Genomic DNA, 26,505 nt, shown 5'->3' with positions numbered 1-26,505 from the left:
GGGTGGTAGACTTTCTTTGGGGGGGGGGGGGGGCTTTGCCCCCCCCCCCCCCCCCCGGAGAAACTCAGTTCCCTAGACATCGGTTACAGAAGACGACTTTTTTTGACAGCAGCCACTTGTTGATTTAGCTGTTAACGTGACGGGCTGCAAAAACCTGCTAGTACACTTGTAGAATTTTTTTTATTAACCCTAGCGGAGCGGGCATCTATTTTTAATTACTTTTATCTCAGCTGTCTTTTATCTATATCATAAGCGAATGCACTGTTTCACAAAATAATCTTCAAAATTAATTTTTTTTTTAAATTAATTGCCGGCGCTGGCTTGTTTTAAAGTGGCTCGTGGTCTATTTTGTTTTCGTTTTCCCTGACAGCGCCTCAGAATTTACGAACCAATCAACGTCGGTCACCAGACGCTAAAAATAGAATAAAACAACACGGGCCCATGCTTCAGGTCGCGTGACTTCGACAGGGGGGTTCGGCTGGAAATGTGACGTTGCGGGCGAACACGGCTTCTGACACGTGAGCGAAAGCATGACTAGCAAAGGCCAGTAACAACACACTATATATACTGTTTATTTCGTTTTTTTTACACCCAAAACACTCGGATGATTTAGTTTTCTACTTTACGGAGGGAAAAATAATTAACGGATCAGTGATAGATTAGGATTATATAGCTTCGGTGTTTTGTGAAAGAATACTTTGACTGAGAATCGTTTATCATACATTGATTGTGTGGTGATTGATATTTTCGTGTTTACGGACTGGGCTAGCGCGGGTTGCAAATTACCCCTCTTCACGAATATCGTCATTACTGGTGGTGATTTTATTTTACTCGTTCTTCGGACAACGCTGGACAGTGAGTTCTGTTTTATTCGGCTTTCATTCGACCGATCCTAGGTGAGAATACCTCGTTTTTTTGTTTGTTTTTGTTTTTTTATTTTGTGTCACTGCTAGTAAGTTTGAGCTGATTTATTTTTGAGGTCCAATTTAATTATTAATTAAGGTTGTTAGTATTGAATAGGCAACTTTGTAGTTATTAAAAATAATAATAAATATAAAAATAGATCAAATTGGAAATATGCAGATCAATTCATTTCATTATGATGATCAGGACTATTTGTTGATATATAATATATATACTAAATACTTTATTGTGCTCAATTTAATATTTTATTATTATTTATTATCAAACACCTAATCAAATTTCGTTTTCTTTGAGAATTTATTTGTATTCTAAGCTTATTGCTTAGGCTAATTGATTTAAGCCTCCTGTTTAAATATATGAAATAGTATTATTAGTTAATTAACTAGAATAATATTAATTACTAAATTTGTCATTTTAATAATTTTATTGTTCGTAATTATTACATTAAACTGATTTAATAAAGGCATCACCCGAGCAGTTGTTAATTATTTCGTCGATTTTGTAAAAACGTGATTAAAATAAAATTAGGGCCCACCTAATTAATAATTAATCTATTTATGAATTCACACTTAAATTTGTCCATTGAGTTCCTTAAATTATTTCTTCTAATTTGAACCGTATAAATAAGATGCCAAATTAGCTGTTTTAAAATAATCACTAACACATTAAAGTTTCTTTACGATCCCGTTTATTTTTATTTTAAATTATTTTGTATTCAAGTCGAGTTTAGGTTTACCAAATGGCTTGAACAAAAAAAAATAAATAACACCCCCCCCCCTCCACGCACACTTACACACATAAACTCTATTTACATGCTCGAATCTATAATTATTTAATAAAAACTTTCAAAGATCGAATCTTATTAACTTTTAAAATACCCCCCCCCCCCCAATCCCAGCAAAAGTGTGGTATAAAATATGTTCTAAAATATCACCTCAACGAACTTGGGCAGTTTTAAATCATTAATATATTCTAAAATAATATCCCCTTAACGAATTAGGGCAGTTTTGAATTTTAAATGTTGCAATACAATAAAATCACCTCAACGAACTAGTGAAATTTAAAATTATAAATGTATTCTAAAATAGTATCCCCTCAACGAATTAGTAAAGATTTGCATGAATTACCTCTTAAACCAGTATGGGTTTGAATTTTTATTTTCGTTCTTGAATCAGTTTGTTTAAATATGTTCTAAAGTTACTCTCTTTAATATCAGTATACGTAGATATGTTCTAAAGTTATCCCTTTAACATCGGTATGAGGTTAGATATGTATGTAAAAGATCCGCCATTATAAAAAGTGTGGGCGTTTTTTTTTTGTTAGATCGATCAGTATTTATTGGACCGGGTCGATGATTAAAACCTATGACGCAAGCGATGTGATCACGTGTGCCCCGAATCTAGACGTCACACGTTTCATTTCAAAGGGAGGCAACGCGGTGGTGCTGTGGGTGGGGGTAGGGGGGTAGTAGATGTGGTAAATACAGCTGACACTAACGGTGGTTAACTCTAAAAAAAAGGTCACGACTTTGTTTAAGGTGGGGAGGGGTGAGAGGGGGATGGATAGCACTAAATTTAAATTTAGAGTATTCCCTCGTCTTCTACTCCCCCCCCCCCCCCCACGTTTCCCATCATTATCGTCCAACACGTAGGCCCACGACGGTCGGCTAAAGTATTCGACAAAAAAATATTATTGAATATACAAGTTATCCTTTGTTTCTAGTGCCCCTCCCCACTCTCCCTGAGAGAAAAACATGTCTGAAAGAAACACCGAGAGGTTTTAATTGTTATTCCGGTTTGTTTTCTCAAAACTATTGCCGTGCTATACAGTTTCCTCTCGTTTTATTTTTTTCTGGTGGTGGCTTAGTTTAGATTAGGATCGAGGAATAAGATTCGGGGAGGGGGGTTAAGGGTTATGGTTAGATCCTGTGTTAAAGAAAAGATTGTAGCACACAAATGCTTCGATATACTTTCTACAAACTATCATACGTACCCACAAGCTTACAGTAAACGTGATGTGTGATTTAAGCCACCCCCTCCTCCAACAACCCCATACTAGCACTTCTCCATATTTGATACACTCACAGATATGGTATCCACACATACACCTTAAGTTTTTTTCTTTCCAAAATGAGTTCGTTAGCCCCACCGTAATAATTGATTCGTTTTCTCCCCATTATGTAACCAGTTATATAATTATGCAGCAAAATAATTAAATAACCAAGATGAACGAATGTTACAGGGCGTTGTTATATTTCATGGTGACATTATAAATAACAGCATATGTCAGTGGAACCGTTTAGTAGTATTTAGACCGCAAATTATTAAGGTCAGGGCTGGCTGAGTGATGGACTACTTCCACGGGCAAGTTACGCAATTCGCGTTGGATAACTCTGGAAAAGGGGAGTTAATATAATCACGGGCAACTGTAGGTTGACCAGAATGTTACATAACAAAATTAAATTTACTTATTCTACTGTTTTAATACTGATGTATACATACAATACGTAAAATAATAAGAGTTTACGTAAATGTTTCTGCACCTGTATGTTTACGTTATTTAATATATATTTTTAATTATGCATTTTTAGAACACCATAATATATTGAAATAAATAGCTCTCCGATTTTGTTTTGCAGATCACAACAGCCTGAAGATTTAGCTCAAAGCCCAGTATATTGTGCACTAAATTGATAACCCTATGAGGCTCGTCTGTTAAGCCGGCGATGAAGCAGATATAAACGTAGATTTATGATGCTGGCGAAGAAAGAATTTTTAGGACACATTACTTGACTGAAAAAAAAAGTGTTTATCTTAGTGCAAGCTCCAGTTGGAACATGGAGAAGGAATAATTTACTACAGTAACTGTGCTGAATTTGTTTGTTATTTTGTCCCCTATTTGTAACCAAACTTCTTTTATTTTAGTTCCAACCGACTTCATTTCTCAAAAAACCTGTGGAAGATTAGTTAATAAAAATTTTATAATTTGTGTTGAAACGTGTTTTAATTTCTGAATTTGTTTCTTATTAGTGACGTGAATTTCTGAAGGAACTGGCCAAAGTTTTGGTCCATAGTTTGAGGCCAATTTAAAGGCCTTTGTGTTAATCAAAGGCATTGAAAACAAAGTTAATTTAACAATTTTATTGGAGAAATACAAAAAACAAAATGGCGATTGCGAGATATTCAAAATCCTTCTACACATTGAGATGTTTCTTGTATTGTGTGAAATGCGTGTGTCTCCCGTCTTAAGAAGAGCAATATAAAAAAAACAACAACTCACCCTACAGGAGTAGAGGAGAGCAACAGCAAACAAAACAAAAACAAAAAGTTTGTTCAAAATTTGATTGGTTCATTGTGCAGTGGGCGTGTTTGTGTATTGCCATATAAGGAGTACAATTTATTTTCCAACGGAAACCAACATGGAGGGCGACGAGAGTAACCAATCGTTGATGGACGACCCACCGGGCGCCAAGAGGGCAAAGATGGAGATCACGGAAACAGACAGGTGAGTTTTGTTTTACTCACATTCAACACTGTCTGTCTTCATAGATTATGCATCGTGCAGTCCATAAATGATTTTAAAAAACAACAGATTATACTTCTTGGAGTCACCCATAAATGTGAAAGATGATTGTTGATTTTGTAGTTGTCCATAATCGTAAAATTCAGAACAAATCATAACACCTTTTACACGCCCCCCCCCTAACCCCCACCATTTCCACTTCCATGAACATGACCTTGTACACACGTATTTTTGTATGACTTTTGCCAGAAATATTTTTAAACCTATCAGATCATACTTAGTTCGTCCTTTAAATGAAAGTCACACTCTTTAAAACGTAAGGGCGATTGGGTTTATTGTGTTAAAAGCTACAATTACATATGAAAAAAAATGCAACATCGAAATATACAGTTTCGATTCTCATCATCGTCAGAACTATACGAAAACTAGGACATATATTGGAAAGGGGGAGGGGGGGGGGGGTATTGTTCTACTGTAAGACTTGAACTCATTGACCCTCATCAACATCATCACCTGTGTCCCCCCCCCCCCCCACACACACACACATACAGTTACGTCTGGCATCGTGTCAAAGCTACCTTGCCAGTCCCTTCTCTGCCGCATGTTTCCTTAGAAAGATTTTTTTTTTTAACGGCCACGGCCGGTCGATAGACGGATCTCACCCAAACAAAACCACAATCAGCACGAGATGATGCTTTATGGAGGTCAAGGCCGTCGGCTGCGGCACGTACACGTGCAAAGTTCGTCGAGTTATGGCGGGAGGCTAGGGCTAGGTACCAGCAAGTAAAGGGTAAATATGGAGGCTAGGGCTAGGTACCAGCAAGTATAGGGTTAATATGGAGGCTAGGTACCAGCAAGTAAAGGGTTAACATGGAGGCTAGGTACCAACAAGTAAAGGGTTAATATGGAGGCTAGGGACCAGCAAGTAAAGGGTTAATATGAAGGCTAGGTCTAGTTACCAATAAGTATAGGGTTAATATGGAGTCTGGGGACCAACATTTAAAGTGGTCATACGGCGTCAGTGTAACTACATTTAAAATGTTAATATGGAGTCTGTAGACCAAAAGTATTATTATGGAGTCTGGGGACCAACATTTAAAGTGTAAGCTAGGGTCCAGCATTTAGAATGTTAATATGCAGGCTAGCGGCCAACATGTGAATGTCCTAGTAAGCGGGAATGTGAACCTATTGTGTTGTTTACCTAAAGATAACCACGCATGCAAGTAATTATATTTTTCAATTATTTATGGTTAGCACTATGGTTACGGCAAGGGCAAGCCATAAATGGGCCGCAGTGTGATGGTGGTACTACAGTAGTCTGTGGCTAAGTTGGCTAAATATACACCGCACTCAACAAATTACCCAACATATTAATGCTCTCTTCCCAACCCCTTCCCACCCCAGTTTCTGAGTTTTAATTTTAATTGTTATAGCTAGCGTTTAAATATAGACACGGGAAAGATAGTTTAACAGATAAGAAACATTCATACACAGTTTTAAAAGAAAAACGATGAGATTTTTTATTTACCAAGCAATCGCAGGCTTTAATTTATAATAGAATGACGTTTTAAACAAGCTTTTCAACCGAACGCTTGAAATCTAAATTCAAAACAAAATAATCAGCAAAGTAGGTAGTCCATCTCCACCTCCCCCCTCCCTTCCCCCCCACTCACCTGTTTCCCAGCAAACACCTGACGGATGCCCCGCCATAGCTAAACGAGAAATCACGTGACCAAACAGGTCGGTGCACGTGATCGGCCGTGTGAAAGATTTTACCCGCGGCTAAAAATAGCCGGTCTGGCACTGTTGCCGAACACCTGCGCTTGCCAACGTTTCACACCTACCTGTTGGTGCACTCTACTACCTCACTGTTGGTGCACTCTGCTCCCTCCCCTTGGGGAACTCTACTTCCGCCCTCTTGGTGCTCTCCTCCCTCCCTGTTGGTGCACACTATTCCCTCCCTGTTAGTGCACACTATTCCCTCCCTGTTGGTGCACATTATTCCATCCCTGTTGGTGCACTCTATTCCCTCCCTGTTAGTGCACACTATTCCCTCCCTGTTAGTGCACACTATTCCCTCCCTGTTAGTGCACACTATTCCCTCCCTGTTGGGGCACACTATTCCCTCCCTGTTGGTGCACATTATTCCATCCCTGTTGGTGCACTCTATTCCCTCCCTGTTAGTGCACACTATTCCCTCCCTGTTAGTGCACACTATTCCCTCCCTGTTGGGGCACACTATTCCCTCCCTGTTGGTGCACACTATTCCCTCCATGTTAGTGCACACTATTCCCTCCCTGTTGGTGCACTATTGACTCCCTGTTGATGCACACTACTCCCTCATGTTGGTGCACTCTTCTTCCGCCCTGTTGGTGCACATTATTCCCTTCCATGTTGGTGCACACTACTCCCTCCCTGCATTACTGCCTTCCTGCTCAATGAAGCTGTTGTCTGTTTAGGCCAACTTTAAACTGTGCTTCTGTGGTCGTCAGTTCGAATAACTACGATTTCCGGTGTCCGTTTGTTCTATGATTTCCGGCGTCGTTTGTTCTACGATTTCCGGCGTCGTTTGTTCTACGATTTCCGGCGTCGTTTGTTCTACGATTTCCGGCGTCGTTTGTTCTAGGATTTCTAGCGTCGCTTAGCCCACAATTGCCATTGGCTTTCGTTTAGAAAGTAAAGGCGGCTGGGCATGGTGCTGACCACACCATCCCTCCATATGCCGAGGTCAAGGGACATATGGACTCTACATCATTTGGCCAAAGTATCGCTAGGTCTATAGAGGATTCTTAACTAATATATATATATATATATATATATATATATATATATATATATATATATATATATATATATATATATATATATATATATATATATATTTCACATACACATTCCAACGCCAACACCGCCACCCCCCCCCCCCCCCCCCCACCACACACACAAACATACACACAAGTGTGACGCTTGTGGGGTTAAACGACCTTGAATCTGGTCCCCCAGATCACGTGACTGGCTGATGACGTAAAGTAACCCAACCCGGGTCACGGCGGAAACCGGCAATCAGCAGTTTTGTTCTGCACGTGTTGTTTTATCAGCTGTGCGGCTGGCTAGTCCAACTACCGAACAAGCGCGGGTTTACGCAAAAACAAAATATACCGACACACGCCAAAAGAACATATCTATTTTGCATTTTGTTTTTACTGTTATCAGGTAAAAGCTTACACGGTAGATTATTACATTGTAAAACACATTCTTCTAATAGTGAGAAGCGTTTTAGGCATCATTAGCAGGCTGCAGGAGGAGGAGGGGGGGGGGAGAGAGCTTTTGATGACATCTTTAAAGTTAAAAAGCGTCTTAAACGGGGATATTTAAGCTCAGCCATATTGCTGCCTACTGTGTTGTAGGCTAGCCATAGCCAACGTAATTATGCTCTAGTTAAAGTTATATTATACTCTTCTCAATGGTTAGTCTTGAGGTAGAGCACTTGTCAAAGGGTAACTTTTTTTTTACTTAGATTGGTTTGGGGCTAACTAATACTGTTTTTCTAAATGCTAATTCGTGGACCGATTCATGAAAAATCTGAGTTAGTTAAGTTATCCATCAGTCTATACGACTATTCTTAAATAAAGACTTATGATTTATAGATTTTAATAGATAGTATAATTGTAGACCTGAACCCTTACTTGTCTTCTACTACTAAATAAAACGTAAAGCGTCACGAACAGGATTCGAACCTGTGCAGGAAATTCCCATTGGATTTCGAGTCCAACGCCTTAACCACTCGGCCATCGTGACTGTACTGATAGTGACGATTATACGTTATTATTTTATTGAGGCCCTTTCTAGCTATATTTGAAAGCCAGATGATGTTAATAGATGTTGAAGTGGGTGGGGGCGTTGTTGAGCATGTAAACAGAGGACATACAGAACGATGTCTACGCATTGAGCTCTATGCCCGCTCTCGTCTACATATTGATGTGGAGGGTGGGGGTAGGAGGGTCTTGTTTGGGAGGATCACGTGATCACACGGAACCTCCCGGAATACAAACCAGTTATCGATCTAGCTGGCCTACATACGTAGGTTCGACCACGTGATTGGGGATCTGATAAACATTGTTAATTAGGCCATCTCGGTGAGCGGTTGGTCCTGATACCGTTTACGTCATGGGGTGTACTCATCACATACCATCAAAACACATACCATCATAGAGTGAGCCCATCATATACCCCATGGCATGAAACCATCATATACCATCATGACATGAACCGATCACACACCATCATGGGGGTGAGCACGGCATATAGACATACCATCATGGCATGAAACCATCATATACCATCATGATGTTCACCGATCACATCCTATACCATCATAATGTGAACCTATTACATACCATTCAGACATAAACCCATCACATACCATCATGGGGGGTGAACACAGAGTATAGGCCTACCATCATCACATGCATTCATCACATACCATCATTAGAGTGGTATTACCCAGCCGGCGAACTTACAACATATCAAAATAAAAATCCTTAAAGTATATAAAAGCAACGTGTAACGCATTATGTAGCTTTTTTACCAAGGTTGTTCCTTTATTTAACAAATTTTTTTATATATTACTTATCCAGAACAAAGAATAATGTCTTTAAGTTTTTGTTACTGTTTTCTTGTATTAAAATGTTATAATTAAATGATATTTATTGTTCTCTTGTATTAAAATGTTATAATTAAATGTTATTTTTTCTTCTCTTGTATTAAAATGTTATAATTCAATGTTATTTTCGTGTTTTTGAAACATGTTGAAGTCCCACGCGCCCCTGTCATAGCTCGTGTTATTTTAATTTCATTTGAGCCGATCCAATTAAAAGATTAATTATATAATTTCTTCCTTTTTTAAAACCCTTAGTAAAGCCTCGGGTTTGCTCTATTTTGAAAAACCAAAACGTAGGGATCTGAAATCTTGTTGATTCGTTTAAGAAGGTTTAAAGTTTCTTTCTGGAACCTGCCGGTTCATGGGGCAAGTGAAGTAAGAGTTCACCTATTTCTGTGACCTCGGCATGTGAAGGAATAATGTGGTCAGCGCCTATGCCCAGACGCCTTTACTTTACCACAGAGACGTTCGAATAAACTGACTCAACGTCGTCACACTAGAGAGTGTGCGGTGTGTTTCTTTGTTTCATAGCTTCTTATTCTTCTTTCTTCTTTGTTCTCAATTCAAGTGTTAGAAGGGGTTCCCTCCGTATTATGTATCACGTGACAACATTAGCGCCATATTAGCCATTGACTTCCGACTCCATCCTGCTTCCATACCTTTGTCCAACCAAGAACCAACTACAAGGCAGCAGTGTTGTTTGACTTTGGAGTTTTCTCCCCTATGTGAGTTGCTGTCCCCAGCCTCATTTGCCGGGGGATTCGAACTCGGGACATTTAGGTTCAGTAACTGTGAGCTTACCCGACCCGACCTCACAAAACTCTGTATGACGAGATCTTGTGTCAACAATTGTATTTTCTCTGTGTTGATCTCTTATCGGGAGCTCACTCCGGCTGTATTAGAAAATGTTTCGCGCTTGTACGCAAGGGACACATGTGATTTACATGTTTACATGGAAGCTATTTACACTGTATAAAATCGAAGTGTAAAAATAAACGCGTGATTGCTACATTGGGGGGGGGGGGGTCCCGATCTCTTGCGTATATATATATATATATATATATATATATATATATATATATATATATATATATATATATATATTATAATTTGAGTATTACAGTAATCTTGAAATATGCCAATAAATATCTGCCGTGGGCACACTAAAATTATCAGTAAATTAAAAATATGTATTTGAAGTGCATCCTACCATTTTATAACTCGTATTCGTCTTAGAACTGGCTAGTTTCCTGTTCACGCCCCCCCCCCCTCTCTAAAAACTCCACACACATTTCGCTTTGTAAAAGGCCAAACCCTCTGGCCATAAGCTATACCCCCCGCTAGCTTATGTCATTTGCCGGTTGAAATTACGCAAAAACAACTTTGGTTCCACGAGCACCTGGCTAGCTCAATTATCGTGACCCCTGTTATGTACAATTGGTCTAATCTATCAAGTGTTAAATGTCACCCAGTCCCAGGGAGAATGTATTGATATTTCCACCCGACCTACCCCTCGTCAACACCATTCCCTTTCCCTCCTATTCCAAGCGTCATCTCCAGTCCTTCTCCACACCTACCCATCTAGTCCACTCCCCCAGTCCAATCCACTCCTCCCCCGTCAACTACCTCACCACCCTCCTCCACCCATATCCTCCCCTACTCCTATTCCACGCCTCACCTTCAGTCCTCCCTCACCCGCCGTTTTAATCCACTCCACCAATCCAATCCACCACTAGCCCCACTACCTCACCACTCCCCCTAACCCTCCCCTCCCCTACTCTTATTCCACGCGTCATCTCCAGTCCTCCTCCCCACCCTTTTAATCCACTCCCCTCCACTAATCCAATCCACCACTACCCCCCCCCCCCACACCGCTCCCCCACCCTTCCTTCCCCCTACTCCTATTCCACGCCTCACCTTCAGTCCCTCCTCCCCCACTACTCTAGTTCACTCCACCAATCCAATCCACCACTACCCCCCCACCGCTCCCCCACCCTTCCTCCCCCCTACTCCTATTCCACGCCTTACCTTCAGCCCCCCCCCCCCCCCACTCTCGTCCACTCTCCCACCCCACAGCGATAGTGCAGAGATTTAACTGGCTGCTTTAATACGTTATTGAACCAAAAACTTCGGCACGTGCAGTCAACGTGGGTGAGCACTGAACGAAGGAAAAAAACAACTTTTCAAAGGTTTGTGTGGTGCTGCCTGTCAGACATTTTGTCTTGTAATGACAGGGTTTCGTCACCACAACATCACCACCACACTCGGTCATTAGTCGACTACATCATTAACTCAATACTCGTATTTAAAAAATAATGTGCGTCTATAGACCCAACTAAATAAACCTACACAAAGTAATGTATACATACAATATTTTTTTAAAAAAGTTATAAGCATATAAATAATAAATAATGTGTACACGGTGGCTATAAATAAAGCAATTCACTCGAAAATAATGTACACTTTCAGATAGCCCATAAGGGCAGATAAAGTTGATCCATTTTCGTGACCTCGGCAGATAAATTACTTGTGTGGTCAGCACAATGTCCAGCGGTTTTTCTCTGACCTCTATAGTTAAGATATCAGTTATAGATAGCGATAGTAGGGCCCCCGGGGGTGGGAGGGGGGGGGTGCGTCCCTCAGACCAAGAGACTTCCGGGTTGACGATGGATTAGCGCGATAGTGCTATACGGCATGGCCAGGCCTGAGATTTTTTACTTTAGTGGATCTCTTTCTCCCTCTGTATATATATATATATATATATATATATATATATATATATATATATATATATATATATATATATATATATATATATAGTTGGCAGACATCACTGTAATGTTACTATTATGGAAAGTTCATTCACTGTTTTCTCAGTACTTGCGCAATATAACAAAAACAACGCTGAAACCAAACACTGTTGTTTTTTTTTTTTGTTTAAAAAAAAAAAAACTGTTGACAAATGAACTAGACTCTTATAAGTACACTTACAAATGAGACATTATTTTATGGAATCTATTTCATCCACGAACTAGTTTTTCAAAATTAGCAAGCTTTTTTTTTTGTTGGTGAGCAAGTTCGAATGGGGTAGGTCATCTTGGCCATCGCGGGAGAAGTTTATTACCATCGTGTATTAGCCGCCCAGAAAGTTGAAAAGAATTGCCAAGTAACACCAATTTTAACGTTAAACCTAAACGTTAGGTGGTAGTCCTTTGTTTTTTTTGAAGTATTGAATTACTGCAAGAGCTATGGTTGCATGCAACGTATTTTATAGTTAATGGTGGTGGTGGGTAATTGTTCTACGTGGTGGGTAATATCCTAGTCTCGACAAGTAAAATGTGTAAAGCCTTTGACTATCTTACTCTAAACTGACAGCTGGTTAGTCTGTTTGCTAGATCTTGGGACCATGGTGCATCCAGGATTCGAAAGCCAGTCCTCTCGATGTTTTGCATGCTCTACCTTGACAATTCTTTTATCTACAAAAATTGTATAATCTTCTCTTTTTGTTTTTTAAATCACCGATAGCCTACTCTTCCAAATTTTTTTATATTTTCTGAGCTAAGAGTTCGTCCTTATCTGCCAGACACGAGTTCTTGTTCTTGGCTGTCTATTTGTACGGATAAGACCGTCACATGTTTACAAACACTCCCCACGTGAGCAACATGCCTAGGGGAGATTATCCAGTTTCCAACAAAACACCCGTTATCTCCCCCAGCATTGATTTAACAAAACTAGAACAAACTCCATTTTTTTTTAATCACACATTTCCAACAAGGTTATGTCTCGGTGTTTTTTTCTTCTGTTTCTGAGATCTCGTAGTTTAGCATGACCTTTTATCGTGAAAATTTCGTCGTCTTTAATCACGAGCGCGCGTATAGAATTAGCCAAACATGTGCAAATTTTTTCTTGGTTGTATTTTTTTCCTCATTGATTTCCGAATCGTGCTGTCGGTGTGGTATGTTGCATTGACCCAGGCGGCTTATTATGTTTGCTGTGGTAGTGTTTTTAAAAAAAAATGATTAGGAAGCGCGATAATTTCAAGAGGATTGATAGGTCAGGGTGACTCGCGGGTCAAAAAAACTTGGTCTGCGTTTGTGTGTGGGGTGTTGTGTGTGAGGTGTTGTGTGTGGGGTGCTGTAAAAAACTGAAGTCGTTTGTGTGGGATGTTGTGTGTGGGGTGTTGTAAAACACGGTTGTCTTCTGTGTCGTGTGTTTTGTGTGAGGACTTGTAAAACAGACTGCTGCCAGAAGCAGACAGTTACACAGACAGATATACAGACAAATATACATACAGATATACAGACAGATATGCATACAGATATACAGACAGATATATATACAAATAACTGAAATATGAACAAGAAGACAGCAATAGAAGCAAACAACTGAAGAAATATACAGCTATAAATAGCTGACAGCTAAAGAAGACAGCAATATAAGTAACAGCTAAAGAAGTAGACAGCTATAAAAGCAGATATCTAAAGAAGTATACAGCTGGGAAAAAAACTGATAGCTAAAGTAGCAGACAGATAGAAAGTTCAATACAACTCTTCCCCCTCCCCCCACCCCATCCCCACACACATCCCCTTTTTCTAGTGTCCAGTTCAATACAACTCTTCCCCCTCCCCCCACCCCATCCCCACACACATCCCCTTTTTCTAGTGTCCAGTTCAATACAACTCTTCCCCCTCCCCCCACCCCATCCCCACACACATCCCCTTTTTCTAGTGTCCAGTTCAATACAACTCTTCCCCTCCCCCCACCCCATCCCCACACACATCCCCTTTTTCTAGTGTCCAGTTCAATACAACTCTTCCCCTCCCCCCACCCCATCCCCACACACATCCCCTTTTTCTAGTGTCCAGTTCAATACAACTCTTCCCCCTCCCCCCACCCCATCCCCACACACATCCCCTTTTTCTAGTGTCCAGTTCAATACAACTCTTCCCCCTCCCCCCACCCCATCCCCACACACATCCCCTTTTTCTAGTGTCCAGTTCAATACAACTCTTCCCCTTCCCCCCACCCCATCCCCACACACATCCCCTTTTTCTAGTGTCCAGTTCAATACAACTCTTCCCCCTCCCCCCACCCCATCCCCACACACATCCCCTTTTTCTAGTGTCCAGTTCAATACAACTCTTCCCCCTCCCCCCACCCCATCCCCACACACATCCCCTTTTTCTAGTGTCCAGTTCAATACAACTCTTCCCCCTCCCCCCCACCCCATCCCCACACACATCCCCACACACATCCCCACCCCCATCCCCTTTTTTCTGGTGTCCAATGCGGTTCCAGACTCCCTCAGAAACGCCCTCCCCTCTTTTCCTAACGTCCAGTGCCGTGCCGCCCCCCCTCCTCCCTCCCGTGAGGTACCTCATCACTCTCGCCACACCGGCAGGTCAAAAACGTATGCACGTGCCTGGAAATGTGGAAGGGGGGGGGTGGAGGAGTGTGACCAAGTCCGCGGCCATTTTAATTCCTTGCTAGTGACATGTTGGGGCTGGGGAGTGTACATTAGAATGGCATGGGGGGGGGGGGGGGGGCAGTTTCAGCAGTCACTTGTATGCACGCGTTTGGTAACAAGGGGTTGGGGGTGGGGCTGCAACCAGGGGCCTTCGAGCTTGACCCCCACCCCCCTCCTCCAAAGTGTTAAGATTGACATTGTTCTAAGTTACACTAGTCACAAGACTCCTAGGTAATATCCAGCTAGGCCCCCCCCCCCCCTGTTTTCAATGAGCCAAAATTATGTTTAATGGCTATATTGAAGTATTTATAGTTTGTATACTAGTTACTTGGTAAATTCCCAGTTGCATGCATAAAGTAAACAACATATTGGGAAAAAACGCCTTTTTAAAAATGCTATAGTTTCTTACAGGTAAATTAATTTACGATGAAAACGCATGAGTATCTAATTTTTTGTTAATCCAGTCAGCTATGAAATAAGTAATAACCCATTAATTTAAAGACTACTAGATACAATAGCAAAAAGGGAGGTAATGGGATAAAGTAGAATCGATCACTCTATTAGCCAAAGGACTGTGGGGTGAGCGGTGTTCACGGAAGTACGTCATCGGCTGCGTGGGCGGACATGAAATCTACGATTGTCACCAACTTCTGCAATGGAATGTGAACCGTGCGTCAGGACGCACTAGCTGTGAAGCGTTTTTGTTGAATAATAAGACTAAAGTGCGTGATGGTAGTGTATACGACTGCTTGCGCTAAATGCTGAGGTTCGAATCCCGTGTCAGTTGGACGTCTCTGAGTAGGAAAATGTTAAGTCACCTAGGCATATTGCCGAGATCACTGAAACAGCTGAACTCTACTTTACTTACCGTGTGTACCACACAAGTTCAAAAAAGTACCTTACTTTTTTTTTTAACAGACGAAATGGCAAAGTTATGTAAATTGTGTAAATTACCCTTGCTTACAAAATGACCGACTAATTTCAAATTTACAATGCAACAACACGAACAATATAAACTTGACGACGAAATGACCAGCTGATTTAAATCATATAACCTTGTTGACTCTGGACTAAAATCAGCCAGGAAACTATCCCATCGTGCTTGGCGCATGAAACACGTGGTACCCACGTGATCAACGACCGGACGACTTCCGAAACTTCCTCGAAATAATTAGGTCACCGCTAGACTCCTGTTATTTACCACGTAAAAATGCCACCGTGAATTAATCTATCCACATGTTTTGTTCCAAATTTAGACTGACAATTACTTTTTTTTAAAATAAAGTAAATATTTTTTTTTAGAATGCGTGTGATTTTTTTTATATTCAGTAATTTGATTTCACTTTGAGCAGAGCAAACAAGCTTTAAAGAGCATTGTGTATTTGTATATGCTGATTATATTACATTAGCCTGTTGATAAGAGACCCACATCCCCCCCCCCTCCGCATACACACACAAACTCTCTCTCTCTCTCTCTCTCTCACACACACACACACACACATATGCACTTCTCAGTATGCGAGTCAGGCATGTTTCGATATAGATTTCTAGTCCTATTCCATTGTTCTTGTGTCTTATGAGCGCCTGTCGCGATCTTATAACCCAGTCTTAACAATTCCTCCAGTCGGGTTTTGAACTCGCTCCATTAACTGTCAGAGGCTGGGACGCTTTCACTTAAAGCCTACTGTTTTTATTCCATCACATGCATGAACCTGGTAGCAAAAAAAAAGGCAGAAAAAAATTAAAACAATTTTTTTAAAGAACTTTGAAGCTTAAATTCTACTTATTTATGCAGGCACGTTGCAAATTATTCCTAGCTGTAATGATTTTTTTTAAGTTTTAAGGGAGATATTTAATATTTAAAACCGGTTATCGTATAACCACCCAGCGCCCACACCATTTGCCCACCCACACACACGCATATCAATCTTTACGGTTTAAATATTTGATACAATTAAAGCTAAATACCCGAGTAAATAATTTAAAAAAACAGCTCTAATTAATTCAATTCTATTTATAGACCCTGCTTACTCTTCTTCACGTGCGCTAACCGGACCATCGTGAGCACTTTAAAACCACCCAGTCAACAGATCTGTGAGTCGAACTCACACATCTATCTTCTGCTAATTGTCTGCTCAATTCCCGCCCTGTGAACTCTGATTGATTCGATTGTTTTTTGTGACCATCCCGATCTATTTTTAGACACGATCTCCGACATCATTAATTATTCGGTTGTGTTATCAATTAGCTGCGCGGTGTGATTAGTCACACAAAGAAGGTTATGCAACAAATTCATCAACGCGCTGTAAAATTAACAGTGTAGTGTTTATCAGTTATAGTTTTTTTTGTCTATGTAAGGCAGTTAAAATCGTAAATCAGCATAGATGTATTTTGTCATGTAGGCCTTCAACTATTTCACATAATCGAGATGTATTAAGATGTACCTATTCTCAGTGGCGTAGCGGGGGTGGGGGTGAGGACCGCACCGGGTGACACCATTTAGGGGGGGGGGGGTGACACCAAGGCAAAAAATAGCAAAATATATAGAGAAAAATGATAATTCCACTTAATTTAGTGATTAATTCGAGTGTTAAATAGTCTTTTAAGAGGTGCAAATCGAAAGTTTGAAGAGGGGGGGGGGGGGCTGGGTGCAAAATCGAAAGTTTGAGAGCGGGGTGCAAATCGAAAGTTTGAGGGTGGGGGGGGGTGGCAAATGTAACCTTCACATATTTCACATATCGTCAGAAAAAAATCAAATCAGACTTTCCCACCCCTTTGTTTTACGTGTTTGCTGTACATATTGTCAATATCATCTAGAATCTATATCCGCCCATTGAAAAAACGACCCAAATTATCACCCCAGCTGGTAAACGTCATACTTCCACCCTATATTAGACCGATCTATAACGTGATCTTAAGGCCGTCACACCACTGGCAATGTGAACTGATCCGTAAACCAAAGATCGGCCTTAAGCCCGCTTGTGTTGTTTAGCGGTAGACGGCAGACCAGACTGTGACGTTTCTGCTTGACCGGCCTCACTTTTATGCACCGGCGGTTGGGGTCGCAGACACGCTGGTGTGTGTGTGTGTGTGGTTTATGTATGTGTGTGTGCGGTTGGTGTATATATATATATATATATATATATATATATATATATATATATATATATATATATATATATATATATATATATATGTGTGTGTGTGTGTGTGTGTGGTATGTGTGTGTGCGGTGTGGGATATATTTGTGTGTGCGGTGTGGTGTGTGTATATGTGTGTCCGTGCGTGTGTGTATATATGTGTGTATGTGTGTGTGGTGTAGTGTGTGCGTATATATATGGGTGTGTGTGCGCGGTGTGTGTTGTGCGACAGTAAATCAAAGCTAACCAAAACACATTTTAGAAACACGATAGTCGTGAATTATGTCTCAGATATTGTGTGATAAGGGCGTATAATTTTCCAATTTTTTAAAAATTACATTTTTTTGTGGTCCCACAAAAGGCGTGTATGGCATATAGTTTTCACGGTACATTGGCGTTACGTTTTTTCACTGAGCCCCCCCCCCCCCCCCCAACCTCTCCCAACGGTTAAAATGAAGCATGTATGTATCTCAGTTAAGGGATGAGAGGGAGGGGGGGGGGGGGGTTACAGTGATTCTTCCAGACTTTTTTCTCCCGGGGTGGGGGGGGGGGGCGGACTAAAATTCCTGGCAGAGGGGGGGGGGGGCGGACACTGTTAAAAGTATATATTTTCTATATAAATTCCATTTCGTTGGGGGGGGGGGGGTAGACTTTTTTTTTGGGGGGGGGGGGGGTAGATTCGGACACATAAGGTACCTAACTTACTTTACCACGTAGTTAAGGATTACGTTTACTGTTACGTAAACGGTTAGCTTCATTGACAATTAAACCCGGCGTTTTAACCTTCATTTCTAAAGCGGTACGTCTAAGCAAGCTGTTAACTCTACAAAGTGTAATGTGTTGACGATTGTGGATACGGGCGTTGTTCATTATTTTTTCTACCTGACTACGTAATGTCAGAGTACCAAAGGAAAAAAAATGGAGTTCAAAACTGCGTCGACACCGCCCACCGTGTATTACGTCACGGGGCCCGCGAACACAAGACGACCTCAGTGAATCAATGAACGACCTAGTCCTGATCGCAGCTTTACTACCTGTTGGAGAACCGCGATGTGAGGGGAGGGAGGTGGGGGGAGGGGGTTGAGACACGTGAGGCAGACAGTGGTCTAGATAGCTAAGAGATAAACTGTACTGAACACGTTTATTGTCAAGGCTGTTTTTTTTAATAGTGTTTTTATCAGGACTTAGCAATTATGTTTTCAGTTGAGTTAAATAATGCTTTAATTGAGTACTCCTAGAAGAAAATTACTAAATAAGTATGGCATATTTTTTTTGAAGAGGGGGGAAAGGGTCGAGTGTATTTTTTTTATTGTAGGCTTCGGTCTCTATGCGTACTTGATGCATTCACAATATTTTATATCTGATTTGTACTAAATGTTGAATGTGTTTATTGATGTGGATGCTAAATGCTACATTGGTGTTTATTGATGTTTCACGTCTTTATTGATGTTTCGTTTCACGTCTTTATTGATGTTTCGTTTCACGTCTTTATTGATTTTTTTGTGACGTATTGATTGATGTTTCACGTATTTATTCATGTTTCGCGTGTTTATTGATGTTTCACGTGTTTATTGATGTTTCATGTCTATATTGATGTTTCGTTTCACGTCTTTATTGATTTTTTTTGTGACGTATTGGTTGATGTTTCCCATATTTATTGATGTTTCACGTGTTTATTGATGTTTCACGTATTTCTTGATGTTTCACGTGTTTATTGATGTTCCGCGTGTTTCTTGATGTTTCACGTCTATATTGATGTTTCATGTGTTTATTGATGCCGTGCCTGGACGCGATCTAGTTCTGCTCTGTTTTTTAAAGTTTCCAAACGCTAATCCCGACTGTAACCCAAAACCTAACCTTGACCCTAATCCAGATCATATCCCCGACCTTCATCTTAATCCTGACTCAACTGGGAAACTTTTTTGTTTGGTTTTGTTTTTGTTTTAAAAATAATCTCGATACTTCCTTAGCTGTTCGACCTTGGTGCGTTTTCCCTAAGGATTATACAATGCCTCTTGCCTTACTCCAGTCTTGGTCCTGCTGGTGATAGACTAGATTTATGTACAGCTCCTAAACTCTCCCAGCTAATGAGCTAAAGACAGTTTTGTTACAGTTACATATACCCCGGCTATGAGACAATAAAATGTGTTGATACGGTGTATGTGTTGTAACAGGTCTTGTTACAGTTACGTGTGTTGTAACCGGTCTTGTTACAGCTACACATGTGTGTAGTAACCGGTCTTATTACAGTTACGTTTGTAGTAACCGGTCTTGTTACAGTTACGTGTGTGTGTTGCAACTGGTCTTGTTACAGTTACATATACCCCGGCTATGAGACAAGAAAATGTGTTGATACATTGTGTGTGTGTGTGTGTGTGTAGTAACCGGTCTTGTTACAGTTACACGTGTAATAACCGGTCTTGTTACAGTTACGTGTGTTGAAAACGGTCTTGTTACAGTTACATATACCCTGGGTACAAGACCAGAAAATGTGTGCTGTAACCGTTCTACAGTTACACATGTGTGTTGTAACCGGTCTACAGTTACACGTGTGTGTTGCAACCGGTCTTGTTACAGTTACGTGTGTTGCAACCGGTCTTGTTACAGTTACATATACCCTGGGTACAAGACCAGAAAATGTGTGCTGTAACCGGTCTCGCTTAAAGCGGACTGATTAAAGTGGTTTCATGTCGGCTGATGTTAAAGGCAGAGAACGTGTAAGGTCATTGGCACTTTACGACATTATGTTTGGCGTCCTCTACTGGTACGCTTGGATAGACTGGCTCGCCGGTCTACCGGGAAAATTAGCGATGGCCCCCTAGCAAAAACTCTTGGTGGGCCCCCAAGCAAAAAAATCTTGGTGTCGTCCCCCCCCCCACCCCCAGCAAAAAATCTCGGTGGCCCCCAAGCAAAAAATCTCGGTGGCCCCAAAGCAAAATATCTTGGTGGACCCCCAAGCAAAAAATCTTGGTGGCCCCCAAGCAAAATATCTCGGTGGCCCCAAAGCAAAAAATCGCGATGGCCCCCAAGCAAAATATCTTGGTGGGCCCCCAAGCAAAAACTCTTGGTGTCGTTCCCCCCCCCCCCCTACCCCCAGCAAAAAATCTCGGTGGCCCCCCAGCAAAAACTCTTGGTGGGCCCCCAAGCAAAAAAATCTTGGTGTCGTCCCCCCACCCCCAGCAAAAAATCTTGGTGTCGTCCCCCCACCCCCAGCAAAAAATCTTGGTGTCGTCCCCCCCACCCCCAGCAAAAAATCTTGGTGTCGTCCCCCCACCCCCAGCAAAAAATCTTGGTGTCGTCCCCCCACCCCCAGCAAAAAATCTTGGTGTCGTCCCCCCACCCCCAGCAAAAAATCTTGGTGTCGTCCCCCCACCCCCAGCAAAAAATCTTGGTGTCGTCCCCCCACCCCCAGCAAAAAATCTTGGTGTCGTCCCCCCCACCCCCAGCAAAAAATCTTGGTGTCGTCCCCCCACCCCCAGCAAAAACTCTTGGTGGGCCCCTAAGCAAAAGATTCTCGGTGGGCCCTACAGAAGCGGTGCTGTAATTGTCATTTTAGTGTTGTGATATTTTTTTTTTGATCGTTATTATTTTACCATTCCTTAACAATTCGGGCTTTGATGTAGAAGAAAAAAATGCACAATCAAAAAATTTCAATCTGGGATTGGGGGCCCCTTTTAAAAACTACCCCAGGTCTATTGGGTACAACCAGTCCACCCCTTTTATGTAGGCTTGTGGAGATATAAGTATTGAATGGGAGGATTGACTAATGATGGATTTAATGGTTCAAACAGAGAAATGCATGATTGTCTTTTTTTTTAAATCGTGTCATGATGTATTATTGGTGGCCATGGCGTTAGGCTGATAATAAAGACGTCAAGTTATTAAGCAATTAATTTTAGTGGTCATTACGTTAAATAAACGGCCAAGATGTTATTTGAAGGTCATTACCTTAAATTTATAACTAAGACGTCAATTTGGTGGTCTTTAGGTAAAGGTGATCTTTCTTCTTCTTCGTTCTTAATTATTAGTGTTGAAGGGGATCGAGATTTATCTGCCAGTGGGGTTGAAATCGAGACTGTTCGAATTTATCAACCATGAGCTTTTTGCCGACTCGACCACGCCTCCAACACAATTAAGCGTTACGTGTCAACTGGTTTTGCGCCATTGAGGCCATTGACTCCGATTTCAGCCTGCTTTTCTTTTTTGGATTTGCTTCCATAGCCTTTGTCCAACCAAGAACAAACTACAAGGCAGCAGTTGTTTTAATTTTGGAGTTGTCTCTCCTAGAAGAGTGGCTGTCCCCAGCTAACGAGCCTCATCTGCCCGAGGGTTCGAACTCGAGACTTTTCGGTTTACCGACTCGACCACGCCGACCCCTGGTAAAGGTGATGACTAAGACAATATATCGCAAAAACGATAAACTCAAACTGGTTTAAACAGGTCCCGATATCAAATGTCACTCTCTAAATGACAATTTAAAAATGTGACAGGACCAGCTAAGTGACACATACGTCATCAACTCTACATTACTATCACTTTAATCGCTGCACTTGCTTGTAATCAGAAACTGATTTGTATAAACAAGTCTATCAGCACATTCCAAACAGATAGGGCGCATCAGGATGATTGGTGTAAATAAGCGGACATTTCATGACCGCATGTAAATCAAATGTGAACCCCACTATTACATGTAGGTCACAGGTGAACCCCACTATTACATGTGGGCCACAGGTGAACCCCACCCTTACATGTGGGCCACAGGTGAACCCCACTATTACATGTGGGCCACAGGTGAACCCCACTATTACATGTGGGCCACAGGTGAACACCACTATTACATGTGGGCCACAGGTGAACCCCACCCTTACATGTGGGCCACAGGTGAACCCCACTATTACATGTGGGCCACAGGTGAACACCACTATTACATGTGGGCCACAGGTGAACCCCACCCTTACATGTGGGCCACAGGTGAACCCCACTATTACATGTGGGCCACAGGTGAACCCCACCCTTACATGTGGGCCACAGGTGAACCCCACTATTACCACAAACGAAACCCACCATTACCACATGTGGGCCACAGGTGAACCCCAACATTAACACATGTAAACCACATGTGAACCCCACCACTACCATATGCGGACCCCAGCATTACCACATGTGAACCCCACCACTACCACATGTGAACCCCACCACTACCATATGCGGACCCCAGCATTACCACATGCGAACCCCACCACTACCATATGCGGACCCCAGCATTACCACATGTGAACCCCACCACTACCACATGCGAACCCCAGCATTACCACAGGTAAACCACATGTGAACCCCACCACTACCACATGCGAACCCCCACCATTACCACATGTAAACAACATGTTGAGCTCAGGGCGTAGATTACCAATGGCATATGTTCAACACCTCCTCGCCATCTTAGCCCCACTTCTAGCTTTCAAGTCAGCGATTTTTTTTTATTTCCTTTAGAAGCGAACGAAAAAAAAAAAAACGGATTTCCCATCACGTGTTGATCGATTCAAGCCTGAGGCTCTGTCAGGGTTAAAGATTATTTCCCAAAATCCGAAAGGAAGGTCACGGCCGCGGTCTATTTTTAGAGAAAAAAAACGGAGAAACACGTTGATGACGTAACACATTTTTTTTTCTCAAAGTAGGCCAAATCGTTTGATTGAAAATAAAATTTAGTATCAGTACTAGTTAGTTGCCCCCACGATAACGTAGACTTTGAGCCTATGCAGTATAACATAAGAAAACCAGGCCATCCAGGTAATGGACTTAAGCTTTGTCTTTTGAGCGTTGGCCTAGTAAGCTGGTTCAGGAGCCCCAGCCCAGGACTTTTATGTTTTTGTTTTCAGGCATCTGGGGGAGGAGGGAGGAGAGTAGTGCCCCAGCTCGGAACAGAGGCGTAGCTAGGGGAGGGCGGGTGAGGCGGTCGCCCCAGGGGAAAATAGAGTAGAAAATATTTAAAAGCTGTGTATTTAAAGCGATATATGAATCACTGAATTATACAAAGTCGAAGTTGAGAATATAGACTACAGCTTGGTCTATCGCAACGTTCCCTCTATGGGTAAAAAATGAGTGTACAAGGTGTATTTCGTGTGCGCGGCGATCTTAACGTCTTTCACAAGAATCTATATATATAATTCTCTTCTGGGAGCCGTTAGAAAAAAAATACTTAAAAAAAACTTTTTAAAAAACCACGTTTTTCTTGTGGACTAAAAAGTAGAAAATAACTATTTACATACATTTGATGACAAAAAACGTGGGTACGTTCACCATCAAATTTCCCGACCCATCTGCCCGACCCACGTTTTTTGTCATCAAATGTATGTAAATAGTTATTTTCTACTTTTTAGTCCACAAGAAAAACGTGGTTTTTTAAAAAGTTTTTTTTAAGTATTTTATTTTCTCCTTTTTAGTCCGTTGCTACACATGAAAAACGTGGTTTTTAAAAAAGTTTTTTATATAGTTTATTTTCTACTTTATCTAATGACTTGATTAAGTATGAATTGACTAAGTGTTTATAAATACACGGACTAAAAAAATCTTGAGCGACCAGGATTCGAACCTGGGTTGTCGCGGCCACAACGCGAAGTACTAACCACTATACGATCACGGCCAGCGCGCTCACATCGATTGGGGCCGAAGTAACTGTGTCAACAAGCCTCCAGTCTTGTCGGTATCTTTAGAAATCATGTCCTCAATTTTATGGTCCTTTGGGCGTAATTAAATTAAGCTAATTACGGTCTCTAATTGCTAGTTTTTATGATTGCATCTGAAATTGTTAGGCGAAAGTAACCTGCATGCCAAATTTCAGATCTATAGAGCAATCAGAAGTGGGCTAATTTTCGATGTCAATTTTAACAACAAACACACGCGAAGCTGAGTTAATAAAAACGTGTTAACAAGCTGCAAGCGCGCCTTTGCAGTCCCCTCTCTTCTTCTCTATCGCTACCCCCCCCCCCCCCCCATCCCACCCCCACCCCTACATGGTCTGCTGAGTTGTAGTTCACTCTAAATGTTTACATTTTACAATCATAGAGTCGGTTTTGGTGACGGCTATTAGGGACAGATAATTTAGTTTGAAACGATTTTAAAATTAGAGGAGGTAACTAAGAGGAGGCTGCTTTCACGGGGGGGGGGGGGGGGGTGTTAGTGTTTTAATGCACATATTTTCAGTGGCAGCATTGGTACTGTCGAATTCACAAATTATGAATTACTGAAAAGTAGAAAAAACAACAACTAAATAGCGGCGTATGATATGCCGCGGGTCGGCTCGTGTATTTTAAAAAATGACTGCGCGGAAGTTGTTTTTTTTTAACTATTTTTCGGCCGCGCAGCTTAGAGTGTACGTCACCTGATAGGCTGGTGAAACTGGTGTTTTTTTTTACATCGGTTGTGTGACAATAACATTTAAAAAATATATAAAAAACTGTTAAGTAACAAACGCCCCTGACTTTTCCAAATGCGGGAGGAGGGGGGGGGGGGGGGGGCTTCGTCAACGTGAAAAATTATATATTAATGGGGCGGGGGGAGGGAGAGACTCAAACGTAACAGTTCACCCCGGGCGCCGAAATGAATCGCTACGTCTCTACCTCTGAACACGCACACTCGGACGAAATAGATAGGGTTGCCAGATACCTTTTCCGAAAATACTGGACACCTTTCCATCCTTCCCTTCTCAGGTATGCCGCAAAGCAGAAGAAGGGGGGCGACAGAGTATTATTCATATACTTGTCCAGTATTTATATTTATTTTATCCTGGACAGTCTGATCAAATACTGGACTGGACACCTGGCAACCCTCGAAATAGAAAAAAATATTTAATTTAATGACTATTATTCACAACCTTTAAACCTAACTGGACACATTGTGTTAGGCTCATTTATAGCCACGTATGACGTTCTCAAACTAACGCCCAGAAATGTCTTGACCCCCCCCCCCCCATACCATTAAACTGCCCACGGACAGTATTTCATCTTAATACATCCAACGTAACTGTTGCTAGGCAACAGCACTTAGTTTAAATCGAATATCTAACAAAACTGAAACTCGAGTTTAAATAATAACTAAAAATAAAGCCTATATTTTGAAAGTAGAGTTAATTCGTGTGAGATCAAGCGATGATCCTGCCTTACAAATCTGAAGTATCGACGTTCGATTGGGTTGTCTGATGAACGAACATACTTTGTGATTCCATTTTGTGAACCATATTGACCCACTTTATGAACCCACTTCATGAACCCATTTTACAAACCCGCTTCAGTTATTAACTTATAACGCCCCTGAGTCCCCCAACCCCCTTTTTTTTTATTTTCCTCCTCTAGTTTGGGTGAAACATTCTGTAGCGCAAATTATTTATGTTTTAATTTTTTAAATATTTTCGAGTCCGAGCGAAGGGCTGTTTACTATCTGCATCAGGGCCATGCTTTCGGGTCGTCTTAAAACAGATGAACTCTGCTTCATCTGACAAGTGAACCGTTTAAAAGAGAACCCTTAAAACGCCATTGCTAATTGAATAACACCCCACAACCCACATAGTCTAAAAACTAGATCCCAGATTTTTTTAATTACATTTATTTTTTTAAAGCCAAATTATATCCGTACTAACTATTGTTAGCTATACATGGTTTTTTTAATGGACACATCCTTACATTTTTGCACTACTTACTTTCCCATTTCTTTGCGTCAGACCCCTCCTCCTTAAAATCCAAAACCAGACCTAATGACCCAACAGTAACCTAATACCACAATGCCTCGAGATACGAACG

At 41.3% G+C, this 26,505-nt stretch overlaps 1 protein-coding gene and 1 non-coding gene across 7 annotated transcripts in view; one reads left to right on the top strand and one right to left on the bottom strand.

Moving 5' to 3' along the window:
- Nucleotides 1-472: 472 nt before the first annotated feature.
- LOC131929435 (transcription factor cwo) overlaps nucleotides 473-26,505 on the top strand; it is a 41,566-nt gene continuing 15,533 nt past the window's right edge. For 3 of the 6 annotated variants that reach the window (XM_059285643.1, XM_059285638.1, XM_059285637.1), the window contains exons 1-2: nucleotides 473-896; nucleotides 3,563-4,428. In XM_059285643.1, the coding sequence (XP_059141626.1) occupies nucleotides 4,343-4,428 (86 nt within the window). In that variant the 5' untranslated portion in view covers nucleotides 473-896; nucleotides 3,563-4,342. The remainder of the gene's footprint in view (nucleotides 897-3,562; nucleotides 4,429-26,505) is intronic. The other 3 variants (XM_059285639.1, XM_059285640.1, XM_059285642.1) reach the window with 3 other exon arrangements.
- On the bottom strand, nucleotides 8,163-8,244 carry Trnas-cga (transfer RNA serine (anticodon CGA)). The gene has a single exon. It is a non-coding gene; the product is annotated as a tRNA-Ser (tRNA).

Source organism: Physella acuta, unplaced genomic scaffold (genome assembly GCF_028476545.2).
Source record: "Physella acuta isolate Inbredline_101_S28 unplaced genomic scaffold, ASM2847654v3 ptg001628l, whole genome shotgun sequence".
Classification (NCBI taxonomy): domain Eukaryota; kingdom Metazoa; phylum Mollusca; class Gastropoda; family Physidae; genus Physella; species Physella acuta.
Note: the sequence above shows the minus strand (reverse complement) of the source record. Positions and strands in the feature narration are given on the sequence as shown.